The following is a 16638-nucleotide window of genomic DNA, read 5'->3' on the forward strand; positions in this document are numbered from 1 at the left end:
TTATCAGTTTACGTTCCTACATTCTAAAGTTGAATTTTTGTATTTGTTTTACGGAACTATGGCTAGTGAAATTCTAGGTGATAATGTGTGTATTCTTAATGCTGTCCCTATTAGCTATCCCTTTATCCCTCATATGTCTAAGTTAGAACCGTTTGATGGGAAAAATTATAAGATGTGGTCTAATAAGATGGAATTTTTTCTTGGGTCAAATTGGGGTAGATTATTATTTGTCTGTTGTTGCTGCTCCTGAGAATTCTATTAGGGATTTTGCGAAAGTCAATAAGACTTGTCGTGGGATGATACTGCATTATATAACTTCTGCCTTTATATGATTTATAGTAAGTCGAAAAATACTAAGGATATTTGGGATGCTTTGAATCCTAAGTACGATTATGATGATTTCGGGACTAAGAAATATGCTTGTAGTCGTTGGTTAAAGTTTACTATGTCTGATGATAAACCTGTGCTAGATCAAGTTCATGAGTATGAACATTTATGTGCTGATATCGTGGCTGAGGGTATGACCATTCTTGATCTTTTCAAAGTCAATTGTTTAGTTGAGAAATTACCTCCTTTTGGAAAACTTTCGTTCATTCCTTGAAACACAGACATAAAGACTTCACCCTTTAGGAATTAGTTTTCCACATTAAGATTGAGGGGCAGAATCGTATCCAAGTCAAAGGGAAATCAGTTGACCATTCTTCCTTTTTTTCTAATCTTGTGGAAAATAAACTGCTACAGATAAAGGACCAAAAGATAAGGGTCCAAATCAGTTTCATGGTACAAGGCAGAACTATAACAACTTCAAGGGAAAAGGTAAGTTTCAGGGAAGTTACTTCGTTTGTGGTATGTATGAGCATTCTGCCAAGGATTATCGTCAAAGAACGGAACCTCCAAACAAAGCAAAAGACAAAAATTCTCAAGCCAACCTTGTTGATCATTGCTGCCGTGGTATCCGAGGTCAATCTGGTAAGCAATGCTTCTGCATGGATCGTGGACATTGGTGCAACCTGTCACATCTGCGCCAACAAGAAGATATTCCAGGACTACAACAAAGTTTCAGAAGGAGAATGCCTTTTCATGGGAAACTCAAGCATTATGAGTTTCTAGGCAAAGTAAAGGTTTTCTTGAAATTAACTTCCGGGAAAACCATTGATTTGCATAATGTTTTGCATATCCCCGACATTCGCAGAAAACTCATTTCTGGTTCTCTTTTAAACAAAGCTCGAATCAAGTTAGCTTTTAAATCTAAGAAACTTGTATTATCCATGAATGGTGTTTTTGTGGGTAAAGGCTTTTGTAATGATGGACTTTTTATTTTAGATGTTGTTATTGATAATAAGAACTCTACTTCTTCTGTTTATATTGCTGAGTCTGTTTCTTTATGGCATTCTAGACTATGTCATGTGAATGTTGCATCTAATCAAAGGCTAAAACATCTTAGTCTTATTCCCAACTTTAGCAATACTTCTTTTGATAAATGTGAAGTGTGTGTAGAAGCTAAGCACCCTAATAAAGCATTCAACCAAAATGTGTCTCGTTCCTCTACTTTATTAGAGTTAGTCCATAGTGACTTAGGTGACTTTAAGAATTTCATGAGTAGGACAAGTATCATATTACTTTTGTTGATGACTTCTCACATTATACTAAGGTTAATTTATTGAGCTCTAAGGATGGGGCTGAAGAGAAATTTCTAATCTATAAAGCCGAAGTTGAGAACCAATTGGACCTTAAGATTAAGAGGGTGAGATCAGATAGGGGTGGAGAATATGACGGAGCTTCCCTTAAGAAATACTGTGAGTTGATCTAATGGGATTATTAATGAGGTTACATCTCCTTATATCCCAGAACATAATGGAATAGCTGGGCGGAAAAATATAACTCTTAAGGATATGATGAATGCAATACTTATTAGTTAAGGTATGTCTATTAACATGTGAGGTGAGGTTATTCTTTCTGCTTGCTATGTTCTTACCTGAGTTCCCCTTTAGAAGTTAGATAAGACTCCCTATGAATTGTGGAAAGGCTACAAGCCCTAATTTGGGTTACCTCAAAGCGTGGGGGTGTTTGGGTAAGGTAGGACTTCCCGACTTTTAAAGGAGTAAGATTGGACCTAAGACTGTAGATGGTATTTTTATTGGTTATGCTTCTAACAATGCTGCATATAGACTCATTCTTCAGGATGCATCTGATTTTGGTCCTATTAGAGATTCAAGGGATGTTGAATTCTTTGAGCATGTTTTTCCTATGAAAGTTAGTATACAATCATGTCTGTCTGCTGCATCTTCTTCTACTTTGCATCATGACATTGCATCATCTAGTGAGACCTTAGAACCTAGAAGGAGTAAGAGAGCTAGAATCTAGTTTCAGACCTGATTTTATTACTACCTTTCTAGTTGAGTAAGAGTGTTTAGATGAGCAAGATGTCAATGCGTTTGTATTGGAAGAGAACCCGAGAACCTATGCTGAGGCCATGAGATCTGTAGACTCAAGTTTTTGGTTAGAGGCTATTAACAGTGAAATAGAGTCTAGTATGAGTAATAATACTTGGATTTTGTCAGACCTTCCTAGAGGTTGTAAGGCCCTAAGTAGTAGGTGGATCTTTATAAAGAAATGCAAGTCTGATGGGTCCTTAGACAAGTATAAGCCTAGACTTGTAGTTGGAGGACATCGCGAAAAGAAAGGTTTAGACTTCTTTGATACCTATTTTCCAGTGACCAAGGTAGCCACCATTAGAGCATTAATTGCACTTGCATCTATTCATGATTTAATTGTGCATCAAATGGATGTGAAAACTGCATTTTTGAATGGTGAGTTAAATGAGGAGATCTATATGAAGCAACCTGAAGGATGTGAAGTTCATGGTCAAGAGTACAACGTATTCAAGCTTATTAGATCTTTGTATGGTTTAAAACAAGCACCAAGCAATGGCATGATTAATTTCATCAAACTATTACTTGAAATGATTTTTTGGTAAATGATTCTGATGCTTGTGTTTATTCCAAATTTGATGAGCTTGGTTGTGTTTTCATATGTCTATATGTGGATGATATGTTAATCTTTGGGACTAATATAAACGTAATAAATGCAACTAAGAGTTTTCTAAATTCTTGTTTTGAGATGAAGGATTTAGGAGAGGCTGAAGGAGTTAAGGGCACATGAGGGTACTGAACTTTGAGAAAAGTTTCAGTTAAGGTACTGAACTTTCAAAATTTCCAGTTAGAGTACTCAAATTGGACGGACGTTACTTGTTGAGTTCCCTGTTTTGAGTTTTGAATGATGACAGACCACATTGAACTATTATATTGCATGCATGTTTCTGTTTACATGTGTAGGTGCCAAAGTACGAGTTCAATGGATAGAAAGACGAACCTTGTGAAGTCAAGTCTTGAAGAATTGCATGAAGACCAAGATCATGTTGTAGCATTTAGGTCTTAGATGCAATGTAAGTGGTATTAAGGTGTTGATGCACTATAAAGGTTTGAAACTAGAGAGATGAGTTAGTTGTGGATGACAAGAAACCTCGGTTACTTGTCATACACAATACAAGTAACTTGGTTGACTGGAACAGTCTGGAAACAGATCTGAACCAGTCCTCTAGGTTTATTTCATGCATTCGTATTTTAGGAAAGTTTTCTTTCCGCGCAAAATTGATTTTCAAAATACACGGATGCATGGTTTGTTGTGTGAGAAAGATTTCTTAAGTATGATAAGTGTGATATGATCTTATACTGATTTTATTTGTTATCAAATAAAATCAGTGAGTATATTTTCCTTGGAATAATTTCCATACTTCCGAGGAAAATATACTCCCATAATATCATGTAACATTTACTTACCAAAGGCTTATTTAAGGAGTTCTGCTAACACACAAACGGGTAAGCTTTTGCACGCATATTTTCAGAATACTTTAAGCAAAAGCACTTCATCTCTTGAACTCTCAAATCTAAGCATAAACCCGAATACCACATAGATCTTAAATTACTCTCATTCTAAGCGTGTAAGGCTGTTTGTTCTTGAGAGAAAATTTGTTGTAAGTGAGCAAATTGTGAGTTCAGTTTGCTGGATCAACTTCATTTGAACCATCATAGTTGGTGGTTGGGTCGAACTTCCATAGGTGGAAGTTGGGGGAATCATCTTGTGCATAGGTGAATAAGTGATTGAGTGTAATTCTTTTGTTATTCTGAGTTGATTAATAAAAGAGTGAGTGAGTGGAGGACGTAGACTTATTAGAAGTCGAACCTCATTAAATCCTTGTGTTGTTTATTCATTGCTTTTATTTCCGCTGTTAGAGAACTGTTCTTTTACTGTTCTTACTATAATCGAAAAATCTACAACATTCGGACAAACACTTAATTCACCCCCCCTCTTGAGTGTCACTTGCACTTTCATCACTTTATGGTGAATTTCTGTCAAATGCGCCGTTTGGTGCATATTCCTAGGCGCGTGTGCAACACGAAACGCCACCTAATGATTAACTTTATTGAGGCGGTTTATTTGGCGGGTTTTATTATCAACTCTCTGTCTTCTCTGTCTCCTTTCATTGTCTTTATTTCCTTTCCTTCTCACTCATTCCTTATTTAAATCACTTTCATTTATGCCATTTATAAACATAGTATGTGGCCAGCACCAAAACCACCAAAATTCCCAAGAGTAACTGAGACTTCTGAAGAAGGTATATTCTTATTCATTTACTCCATTTTTTTTACAGAGCTTCATTTATTTCTTTTGTTTCCCTTTTTAGTACTTTTTGGTTACCTTTTTGGTTGTTGTGTGTAACTGGAGTAAAAAGTAATGTTTTTTTTTTCCTTTCTTGTTTAAAAAGGCGATTTTTGGAACTAGTTTAAGTTGTTTTTTTTTTTGGATTTGTTTGTTCAATGTTGATGACGCTTAGGGTTTGATAGTTAGGGTGAAGTTAGTAATATAATTTTTTTCGTAATTGGGATTTGGGTTTTGCAGAAGTAACATTATGTGGGTGTTAATTGTTTTTGAAGTTTAGTTGTTAAAGTTTAAGTATAATTTATAAAAATTAGGGTTAAGTGAAATTTATTTAATTTTTTTTGTTTTTGTTAATGAGTAGGTATGGAAGCTTTATGCCATGCACACCCTTTATGTTCGCACCAAGACGTCCTACTGACCCACATATTCAGTAGGCTAAGGTGGGAGGATCAGATCAAGATTGAGCGAACCTGTAAAAAATGGAGGCTTTGGTGGAGACTCAGAACTTATGGTAGTAGTTTCTGGCTTAACGATCGTAGGCACATTGAGAAGTGGATAATGGATGATATAATCTACAACAATGGGAGGGACCTCCATGCTTGGATCAACAAGGACATGACGGTGTACTTTGATGGGTTCCCATGGTTGTTCAAAGAGGATTGAAGAGGAAAAAAGTTAGATTTTGGTGCTTTTTTTGGGTGGGTTTTAGATTTTTTGCCTCTGTCATAGCTATAGGAAGGGTAGAATGTGACAGCCACTGGCTTTATTTAGGGTGGTTGTCACTGCTATGACAGATTTATTTTTGTGGTTTATATGAATGCAGGCTCCAAAAAACTTAAGTATGTTGTTATGTAATTGGTTGGAGCTTGCCAAATTTTGTATGAATGAATGCTATGTACTCTTTACTCTTTAATTATATATGAATGGTATATATGGATTCTACAATATCATTGTTTCACCATTCCTTGCACTTACTTTAGTATATAAACGTTTGTATGACAGTGTCTATGGAACTAAAACCTTGCATTATTTTGTTGATCCTAGGAAAGACTTTAGTACTGGTATTAGGTTCTTGGGCTATGCTAAACAATTATTTGATCCATTTTTACAATACAAGCTTATACATGTGTACACAGAACATGCAATAGTTAGGCCATTTGGGGTGGGTAATGGATGGAGTGGAGTTGGTTCAAGTCAGTGTGGTGAAGGGTCCTTAGTGCAATTGTTGTGTGATGGAGATGAGGCATTGGTCCCTGAAAATACTGGCCATACTAGACATGATACCCATGTAGATATAGACTATGATACAGAAGGCACAGATGAGGATGATGATGAATTAGTTAGTGCTAGGACTAAAGTGAGTGATGACAAGAAAAAACAACAGTCTTATGAGGAAGAAACAGAGATGTTAAAGAGAGTATCAGCAAGTAAAGGCTTATGTGAGAAATTGTTTGGAGGTGACTTTGAAGGGGATAGTGATCTTGACAGTCCTAGTGAAGATGAAGATGAGGAGTATGAGTACTTAGAAGCTGCACCTTCAAACAAAAAGACACCCAGTTGCAGCAAAGGGGTAGATGGAGGGGATGTTGGAGTTGACTGTAATTTTTTTTGTAGGTCAACAGTTTGAAAATGCAAAGACTTTCAGAAAAGCATTAGTTGACTACTCTATTGAGATTGGGAGAGAACTACCATACAGTAGGAATTACCCCAACAGGGTAGGGGCTAGATGCATCAACAAGGATAAAGGATGTCCTTGGAGAATTTGGGCTTCATTGGAGAAGTGGAAGAGAAACTTTATGGTGAAAACCTTGGTGCCCAATCACACTTGTGGAAGAGCCCCTAAAAACAGAAACATGACAACTTCTTGGATTGCTAAAAATTATAAGAGCAAGTTCAAAATAAATCCTTACATGAGGCTACAAGATATAATAGAGACAGTCTGGCTAGAGTGGGGGATTAAGGTGAGCAGAGTTGTAGCATACAAAGCTAGGAGGAGGGGGCAAAGTTTGATTGTAGGGGAGTATATGGAGCAATATACCTTGCTGCCAAGGTATGCTGCAGAGATAAGAAGAAGTAACCCAGCAAATACAATCATAATGAAGATGGATGGAAATGTTTTTGAAAGAATGTACATTTGTTTTGAGGCACTGAAAAAGGGGTTCTTATCTGGATGTAGGCCTTTTATATCTCTTGATGGATGTTTCTTAAAAGGATCCTATGGTGGACAACTTTTAGTTGCTGTTGGGAGAGATGGGAATAACCAAATGTTCCCAATTGCATGGGCGGAAGTAGAGGTTGAATCTAATTCTAGTTGGACATGGTTTTTGCAACTTTTAGGGGAGGATTTGAGATCAAATGAAGGTGCTGGTTACACTTTCATGTCTGATCAGCAGAAGGGTTTATTGAGAGCTGTGTTAGATGTGTTTCCCCAAGCTGAGACTAGGGTATGTGCAAGGCATGTGTACTGTAACTTCAGAGGGGTGTTTGGTGGTGGTTTAGAGTATAGGAAGCAGTTCTGGATCATGGCTAAGAGCACCACATAAAATGAATTTTCGGTTAACATAGAAAAGATGAGGATAATATCTACTGCAGCTGCTGATGATCTCCTAAATAGGAACTACAAGAAATGGTGTAGGGTTCTACACTCCTGTGTCTTGTTGTGATAGTGTGGATAGCAACATGAGTGAGGTTTTCAATGCCTACATATTGAACTCAAGGCATAAACCTATCATAACTATGTTGGAAGACATCAGGAAGGGGTTAATGGAGAGGCTTCACAAAAAGAAGGATGAAATAGGTAAGAAAGAGATGCTGTTGTGTCCAAGAATACAACAGCAAGTTGAGAAGCACAAGATTAGTGCTAGGGGATGGAATGCATTATGAGATGGGGGTTTTGTTATGGGGTGAGTGAAGGGGCAACACAAACAAAATATGTTGTCAATTTGGAAGCCAGAACTTGCAGCTGTAATGGATGGCAAATCAGTGGGATTCCATGCAAACATGCAGTGGTTGCAATTTGGAACAAAGTTGAGCAACCAGAACATTATGTTAACCAATTCTTCACAAAAGCAGTGTATTTGAAGGCATATGACTACTTGTTGGAGCCTCTAAATGGAGCAGAAGAGTGGCCTAGTTCAGAAACTTTGTTAATTGCACCAAAACTCAAAAAAGTGAACAATAGGCGCCAAGTGAAGAGAAGGAAGCAGTTGGAGAAGTTACAAGTACGGGGAAATTGAAAAGAACAGGCTCAATAATGACATGAAGCCTATGTGGTATTTAAGGGCATAACAAGAGAGGTTGCAAGAATGTACCTACAGAGTGTGTGCACATGGGTGCAAGTGAGTCAAGTAGTAGCCGTGCACAGAATGTACCTACTGTGCCCATGCACCATAGAGGTGTAGGTGTATACACCTACCCAAGTGGATACCAAAGAGTTGCTACTCTCCAACCCCAACCACAGCAGCCACCACAGCAGCCACCACAGCAACCACCACAGCAGCCACCACAACAACCCCCAAGTCAGCCACTCAATCACACAATCCCACAAAGAAGAGTCGCGTGTTATTCAGATTATGAGGGTGAGTAGACTATATATTCATTCAGCCAAGAATACTCATTCAGTCAGTCACAACCAAAGAAGGGTTCACATAGCTTCACAAACAATAACCACCCAAGCCTTACAGGTATGTGATTTGATTGAATGAGCTAACATTTTTTTACCTTATAATCTGCACATGTATTCTGAATTAGTTTCTTTATATATATTCAGGACCTAGAAATGGCTAAAAGGATGCAAAGGAGAATTTAGTTCAAAGGTAACTTATATTTAATTAATAATATGCTACTACATAGCTTGATATAGTAATTAGAGTCCTAAATAAACCCCTTACATAGTTATATATTGTACCATAAACAAACAAGAACCAAAAGGAGTACACAAATTCAATCCCTAACACACATAAATCCACCCTTTTTCATTTTAAGCATGATATATTTTGATTCAATCTTCCTTACCTTCTCATTTGATGTCTTCAGATTGTGCCACAGCAACATCACTTCCCTTCTAAGCTCCTGTTTCTCCTCCATTAACCCCAAAATCACATTTTTTTGCCACTCTATAGGCTCTTCAACATCACACCATTTGAATAACTTGCACCCCCTTGTATCAGTCTCAGCATCGTAGTCAGGGCATGCTACAAACCTTCTACCAGGGTTGTCCCTTGTCCAGGCTCTGATTTTGGTTACAACAAACCCACAATGACATCTCTTGGAAACTGGGGGCATGGAGCCATAGCTATTTCTTGACATTATGCTGCCTAGAACAAAATACTAAAAATTAAAATTCACATTCGTAAAAAAGGGGAAAAAATTAACATTAGGTTTAATTTTCCTTGATGCAATTGCTTTGTACCTGATTAATTGACGGTGATGAAGTTGATTTTTTTTTTGCTGCTGATGGAAGAACAACAATATCGGATTTTTTCGTGTTGTGGAAGTTCTTATTTTTTAATGCTCCTTATTTCTTGAGAGAGATGATTTTTTGGATGTTCAAATATATCTGTTAATATGGTTCAGACTAAAATATATATGTTCATTTGTTACCGTTGAAGAATTTCGCTGGCTTTTTTGAATTAAAGGGTACTGAATTAACCGTCACTTTGTATTTATTGCCACGTCACTATGTATTTATTGCCATGTCACATTTTACTTTTAATTTTTGGGTTGTTAACGACATAGAGCAAAGTTCAGTACCTTAGGGTAACGTCCGTCCAATTTGAGTACCCTAATTGGAACTTTTGAAAGTTCAGTACCCTAACTGAAACTTTTCTCAAAGTTCAGTAGCCTCATGTGCCCTTAACTCTTTGAAGTTATTCTTGGAATAAAGATTACTAGAACGTCATATGGGATATCTTTAAATCAATCTCATTATATTGAGGAAAATATTAAAGAAGTTTGATCAATTTAATTATATTCCCGTGAACACTCCGTATGATTCTAGTATTCATTTAAAAAAGAATATGGGTGATAGTATATCACAAGAACAATATGCAAAAATAATTGGTAGTATAATGTTCTTGATGAATTATACTAGACCTGATATAGTTTATGCTCTTAGTAAATTGAGCAAGTATACTCACAATCCTAATCGGGAGCATTGCGTTACCTTGATTAGATTGTTGAAGTATCTAAAAGGCACTATTAATTGGGGTATGCATTATCAAAGGACACCTTATGTCCTTGAAGGATTTTGTGATGCTAATTGGGTGTCGGATAATGATGAGATTCAATCTACTAGCGGTTATGTTTTCACTCTTGCTGGAGAAGCTATATCATGGAAATCATCAAAGCAAACATGTATTGCAAAATCTACAATAATGGAATATGAGTTTATTGCTTTAGAATTGACAGGTCAAGAAGTTGAATGGATAAGGAGTTTGCTTGCTGATATTTCATTATGGGGGAAGCCAGCTCCATCAGTTTCTATGCGGTGTGACTCGTGCAGCAATTGGGGTAGCGAATAATCAAGCCTATAATTGAAAGAGAAGGCATATTCGCTTAAGGCATGCCGTAGTTAGAAATTCAATTAGAAATGATGTGTTGTCACTCGAGTATGTAAAGTAGGAATATCCTCTCACCAAAAGCCTTTGTAGAATAATGGTGCTGGAGTCACCACAAGAAATGGGTTTAAATTTAGCCTATTGCGGAGTGAATTGTCATGGCTTTTTCTAGCCCCCACTAGTACAAAAATAATGATTTGTGTCGGACTTGGGACCACCATTTGTGTCGGACATCGATCCGAGGACACAGGTCTCGACGTAAATGATAAAGACACGATCTACGTAAGATTAGGATACGACGCATATTATAGTCTATTTGCGTCGGACACTAAGCAACGTCCGACGCACATGATCTCCAAGCAGCACCCATCTGCGTCGGATTCTGGGCCATATGCGACGCAGATGAAGAGCATTTGCGTCGCACATGGCCAAGCATGCGACGCAAACACTGATTTGTGAAAAAAAAACAGTACCAAAGCATGAATGCCTTAGTACTGCATTCGAGGAAAAACAAAAACACCCTCAAAAAGTGATTACAAATCAGCATAGGAAACGTTTAAAAAACGATTCTCGAATTAGTAGAAGAAGCGAACACAAAACAATAAACCAACAAAATTCCATAATTTACACTCGAACGCAAAACAACAAACCAACAAAATTCCATAATTTCATAATTTACAACTCGAACACAAAACAATAAACCAACAAAATTCCTAAAACTGAAAACAACAAAAAAGCGAAACCGATTATGGAAGAAGCAAAACCAGGAAGATCTAGAGGAGAGAGACGTGTTCCAAGTTGACACAAAAAGCACCTAACTTCAATTTCCTTCAATTTTCGACGAAGAAGACTTCGAGAAGAACCAAACACAGATCTGCAAATGAAAATAAAAAATCAGATATAAAAAGTAAAAAACAGAAGGACATAATAATCTGATGCATAAAACTCAAAGACAGAAAATTAAAACGCCAAAAATAAAACAATAAATTAGATCTAAAAAATGAAAAAACGAAAAAAAACGAAATTGTAGATCTGAAAACAGGAAAATTATAAATTAGGAAATTATAAAATCAGATTGGAAAATTAAAAAAAAAACCCAAACCTGTCGAAGTAAGAGAGAAAGAATGTTCATTCATATCAAAATCGAAGAATTCATCCATGGCGGTGGCATATCAAACAGATAATTTTGTTGTTCGTTATTCGCTGTTCGCTTGAGGAGAAGGAGAGAGAAAGGGTGAGAGAGAGAGAGAGAGCGTTTGAGGGTGAGAGAGAGACGCAGCTTCGGTGCTTTTAGGGTTTGAGGGTGAGAGGGTGAGAGAGAGGCACAATAGTTAGAAGGTGCTAAGGTTTAAAGAAGGGAGTTGGGCTTTGGGCCTGATCTGGTTAGATGGGCCAAGGGTCCGATGCAAATTAGCCTTTTGCAACGCTCAATAGTTAAGTGCGACGCAGATAAACTTCAAATTTTGTCACCTAGATGCAGTGATGTGCGTCGGATGGGCCTTAAGGGTCCGACGCACATGAGCTATATGCGTCGCACATCAATAGGGTACGATGCATATAGTTCATATCTGGTGCTTATGCAATGATGATGTTTTGCGTCGCACTCTTCATAGCATGCGACGCAAATTATGTTTTTGCGTCGTTTTGCCTTTCATGCGACGCAAATGGGGTGACGCAAATCGTCCTTTTTCTACTAGTGTCCGTTTTTTTTTCTATTTTCTTCTTTTGAATCATGTGGGGGATTGTTGGAGTTTTTAGTAGAAACTCAAAGTTTGCTTCAAAATAATATTAAGAGTCTTTTTTATCTTTTGTCCCACATTGAAAGAATAGAAGGAAAGAGTAAGGTTTATAACCATTACTCTTCCTCTATCCTTTGAGTTGTTTAGCAATGAGGCTTTTAGTGGATATGTGGTGATTGGTGTTACCACACACGCGCACGCGGGGGCTTGCCCGGTAACAAAAATATATCTATAATACCAAATTTTACGAACTCCTCGTACATGAATTTTAATTTGAATACTTTTTTTTTTTTTTTTTTTAGCCAGAAATAAAACTAGGGTGGGATCCAAGAGACAGGCCACCCTAAAGCATCCTTACGGATGATAGTGGAAAACATAGCATTTTGAGACTCAAACCAATAACAAAGATTAACAGTAGCATGACCTTGATTCGCCATCCAGTCAGCGGCCATATTAGCTTCACGAAACACATGATGTATTTTATAAGAATCAAACTTACTCAAATCTTTTTCAGAATCAATAATAAGAGCTTCGATAGACCACGGGATTTTCCAAATTCGTTTAATAGCCTGATAACAGACATGTTATCTCCTTCAATAATGATATTCTTGACCCTAAAAAGGCACGCAAGAATCCCTTCTCTAAGACCCCAGGCTTCCGCCACAAGCACAGATTGATGCTGCGCAATTTGACTAGCTCCACTTAGAAGAAGGTTGCCCTCAGAATCTCTAATTACAAATCCATAAGCTGTACGCCCATCAATAGTCTTGGAGCCATCAAAATTAATTTTAACATAATTAATTGGAGGTAGAACCCAACTTATGTTTGTCCTGTGAGGCCTCTTATTGGCGACCTTATTGGAAATAGAAGAGGTGGTAGAATCCAAATTCAACCCCTTATTAGCCTGTTCCCAATTGTGAATAAACGATTTAATCATACTTCCTAGAGCCCCTGTAGAAATCGAATGTTGACGAAAAATGATATTATTTCTGGCATACCAGATAAACCACCAGACAATAGCAATAAAACTAATATCCTTCACAGAATTAACTCTTTTTAAATTACAAACATATTCTATGAAGCAGGAGGAATTATCCATCCTAGGAATAGATGCGTGAGTAGAGAGCTCCGAAGTATGAGCAAAGACATCTTGACTATAAGGGCAGGAAATGAACAAATGATGCGCATCCTCTGCATGATAATTACAAAACACACACTCTAAAGGTAAAAACACATGACTAAGTTCTAATCTTTTTTTTGTGGGAAGACCATTTTGGCAGATTTTTCAAAGAAAAAATTTGATCTTAGGGGGGATATCTGCTGACCAAATCCAATCATATCCTACTCGGCAATAGGTCCCAGATTTGATACCTTGTAAAAGGCGAGCACCTGACTGAACAGAATATTCACCATCCGCTGTTAACCCCCAGACGATCTTATCTTCTACCCTATTTGAGGGGAGGAAAATACTACCAATATCCTTAACAACATTCATAGGAACAAACTGTCTTAACAGATCAAAATTCCAATTTCCCGAATCAGAAATAAAAAAACTTACTTTAAGGTGTTCAAAATTTGGACGCGGCAAACATCTCTCGCTAATTGGCGATTCATAAACCCAATTATCATCCCAAAAGGAAATAGCCTTACCATCCCCAACTATCCATCTTAGCCCCCTCTTAAATGGGGCCCTGAGAGCCATTAGCTTACGCCATTGCCAAGAAACATTAGTCTTAGGCTGGTAAGTAAACAGAGTTTCTCGTTTTAAGTACTTCTGAGTAACCAACTTTACCCACAAATTATCCGGCATCCTAATCAATTTCCAAAGTAATTTTAGCTGCAGAGCTTGATTATTAATCTTTGCTTTTATTAAACCTAATCCGCTCATCTTCTTGGGAATACAAACCTTATTCCACCCTATCAAATTAGGAGCTTTAGACTCAAGATCCTTGTTCCATAAGAAATTCCTATAAGACTTATCCAAAGAAGAAAGAATATGGGGGGGTAAAGAGAAACTCTGCATCTGAAAACTTGCTTTTGACGCTAGATTAGATTGGATTAAAACAGTTCTACCTGCCTGCGAAAGAGAGTTAGCACGCCATTTAGTTAATTGGGCGGAAACCCGTTCCTGAATCAATGAAAAGGAAGAATTTGTCACTTTACCACTAACTAGAGGACACCCTAAATAGTTCCCTAAAGAATCAGAATGAGACATTCTTAACACCCTCTGGAAGGACGTAATCAACTCCTCCGAGGTATTAGACGTGCACTGAAAAGCTGATTTATGAAAATTAACTAATTAACCTGACATGAGACAATACTTCTCAAGGATAGATTTGATGGCAGTACAACTCTCCATTTTTGCTTTTGCAAATATCATTGTATCATCCGCAAACGTTAAGAATGGTATATTACACCTGGAATGTCCTAGAGTAACACCAATTAATTTAGGTGCTTCAATACTAGCCTGAAAGAGTAATCTAGCCAACATTTCCGCACATAAAATGAAAATATACGGAGAAAGAGGATCTCCTTGCCGAATCCCCCTGGACGGGCAAAACATATCACCTGGAATACCATTAACCGGCACAGAAAAAGAAACAGTCGTAATGCACTGTTCTACCCAACTAACCCATTTTTCACAGAACCCTAATTTTCGTAAGCAGGCCAGCACATAGCTCCATTCCAGCCTATCATATGCTTTTTCCATATCCAATTTAATAGCCACCCATCCTTCTCTCCCCTTTTTATTTTTAAAAGAATGAAACACTTCATGAGCTAACAGAATGTTATCCTGAATTAGTCTTTCAGGTACAAAAGCTCCCTGAAGCGGATGGATAATTAATTTTACCTAGCACAATTTTCATTCTATTTGCCATAATTTTAGAAATAATTTTGTAAATAGTGGAACAAAGACTTATAGGCCTAAATTGGTTAGGGTTGTCTGGATTCTCTACTTTTGGTATCAGCGTGATAAAAGTATGGTTTATCTCTTTAAGAAGCCTACTTGAATGAAAAAAAGACGCAACCGCACGGAATACAGAGTTCCCTACCAGCGACCAATATTTTTGATAGAAAAAAGGGGTGAACCCATCAGGGCCCGACGCTTTATCAGGAGCAAGATCAAAAACAGCCTCTTTAACTTCTGTCATAGTAACAGTCGCACATAGTTGTTCATTATCCTCCTCAGATATTATTGGAGATAATAATTCTAAATCAATATCTGAATCAACCCTACAACTTGCATTAGCTAAAAATCTAGATTTAAACGCAGCCGTGAAACATTCTTCAATATCCTTAGGATGAGATAGAATTGAATTTGAAACATCCTTAATTGCCGAAATTATATTGCGGTTTCTCCTAATGGAAGCACAAGTGTGGTAGTACTTTGTATTAGCATCTCCTAACTTTAGCTGATTAGATTTGGCACGTACTTTCCAGTACATATCTTGAAAAGCAAGTAATTTATTATGTTTAGCTAAAAGCAAAAATTGCCTGTTGCTTACGCTAGAATTAATGCCCTGAGCTTCGATACATCTTTGGATGTGTCCTAATTTTTTCTCTACTAAAATTAATTGTCTATTAACATTACCAAACCTGGTCGAGACCCACTTCTTGGCTAGAGATTTTAATAGTTTACATTTTTGGACTACACAATACATATTAGATACTTGAAACTTATGACACCAAGACTTTTTAATAATCACATCAAAATCTTTATGAGTAGTCCATAATTTATCAAATCTAAAAGGGGGAAACTTAAGATTCCGTCTACTTTATAATTCTACAGAAATAGGGCAATGATCTGACGAAGTGAAATCATGATGTTTTACTTTAGCATTAGGAAACATACTAATCCAATCTAAACTAACCATTCCTTTATCTAATCGTTCCTGGATGTTAGAAATACTATCTCTAGATTTTCGCCATGTAAATTTATGACCACTATAAGGAAGTTCATAACAATCAACAACTGGAAAAGAAATGATTCATACATGCAAGTCTTGAAAAAGTAAACGCAACACCTCCTTGTTTATCTAAGTGCGAACTTAACTCATTAAAATCACCCATAATAAGATAAGGCCCATAAATACTTTGAATAAACTTAATTAACTCCTCCCAAAATGCATACTTCAAATGATAATTTGGCGGTGCATAAATAAACAACAGAGTAAAAGTAAAATTTAGTTCTAATAATTTTATATTACAAGCCCAAAAACGATCATATTTTTTAATAGACGAAATTTCAAATGGATTACAATTAGGAAATTTCCAAAAAATCCACATTCCACCCGCTAAAGCAAAAGAGGGGAGGTAATTAAAGTTTGTGAAACCACAACGCCTAACATAGCCATCCGAAGGAGGTGTAGAAAGTTTGGTCTCACACAGCATCATTATGAGATCTTATTATTCAAGCAAAAAGATTTTACCTCCTCCAAAGCTAGAGGCCTCCTCGCCCCTCGAATATTCCAACTACTTATAAACATATTTAACAGGTGGAAAAAGAAACAGACCTACTGCTTGTTCCTCTTCAGATCAGAACTAGTTGAATCTGCTTCTACCATACCCTTTCTCCTTTTTGCCGAGCTTGAAGACGAGAAGTGCTCAGATTGACTAGCCCC

The 16638-nt window shown here is 37.1% G+C and overlaps 2 protein-coding genes across 2 annotated transcripts; one reads left to right on the top strand and one right to left on the bottom strand.

Moving 5' to 3' along the window:
* The first annotated feature begins 9788 nt into the window (after window positions 1–9788).
* Window positions 9789–10241, top strand: LOC125492818 (secreted RxLR effector protein 161-like). Its single transcript, XM_048635544.1, has one exon. The coding sequence runs from the start codon at window positions 9789–9791 to the stop codon at window positions 10239–10241; it is 453 nt and encodes a 150-aa protein (XP_048491501.1).
* A 2274-nt stretch (window positions 10242–12515) lies between these two features.
* On the bottom strand, window positions 12516–15462 carry LOC104897032 (uncharacterized). The gene is made up of 4 exons (XM_010683843.3): window positions 15070–15462; window positions 14321–14840; window positions 13388–14209; window positions 12516–13207 (listed from the first exon to the last, which is right to left on the bottom strand). The coding sequence occupies exons 1-4, from the start codon at window positions 15460–15462 to the stop codon at window positions 12516–12518; spliced, it is 2427 nt and encodes an 808-aa protein (XP_010682145.3).
* Between the last annotated feature and the right edge of the window lie 1176 nt (window positions 15463–16638).

Source organism: Beta vulgaris, chromosome 1, assembly GCF_026745355.1.
Source record: "Beta vulgaris subsp. vulgaris cultivar EL10 chromosome 1, EL10.2, whole genome shotgun sequence".
NCBI lineage: Eukaryota > Viridiplantae > Streptophyta > Magnoliopsida > Caryophyllales > Amaranthaceae > Beta > Beta vulgaris.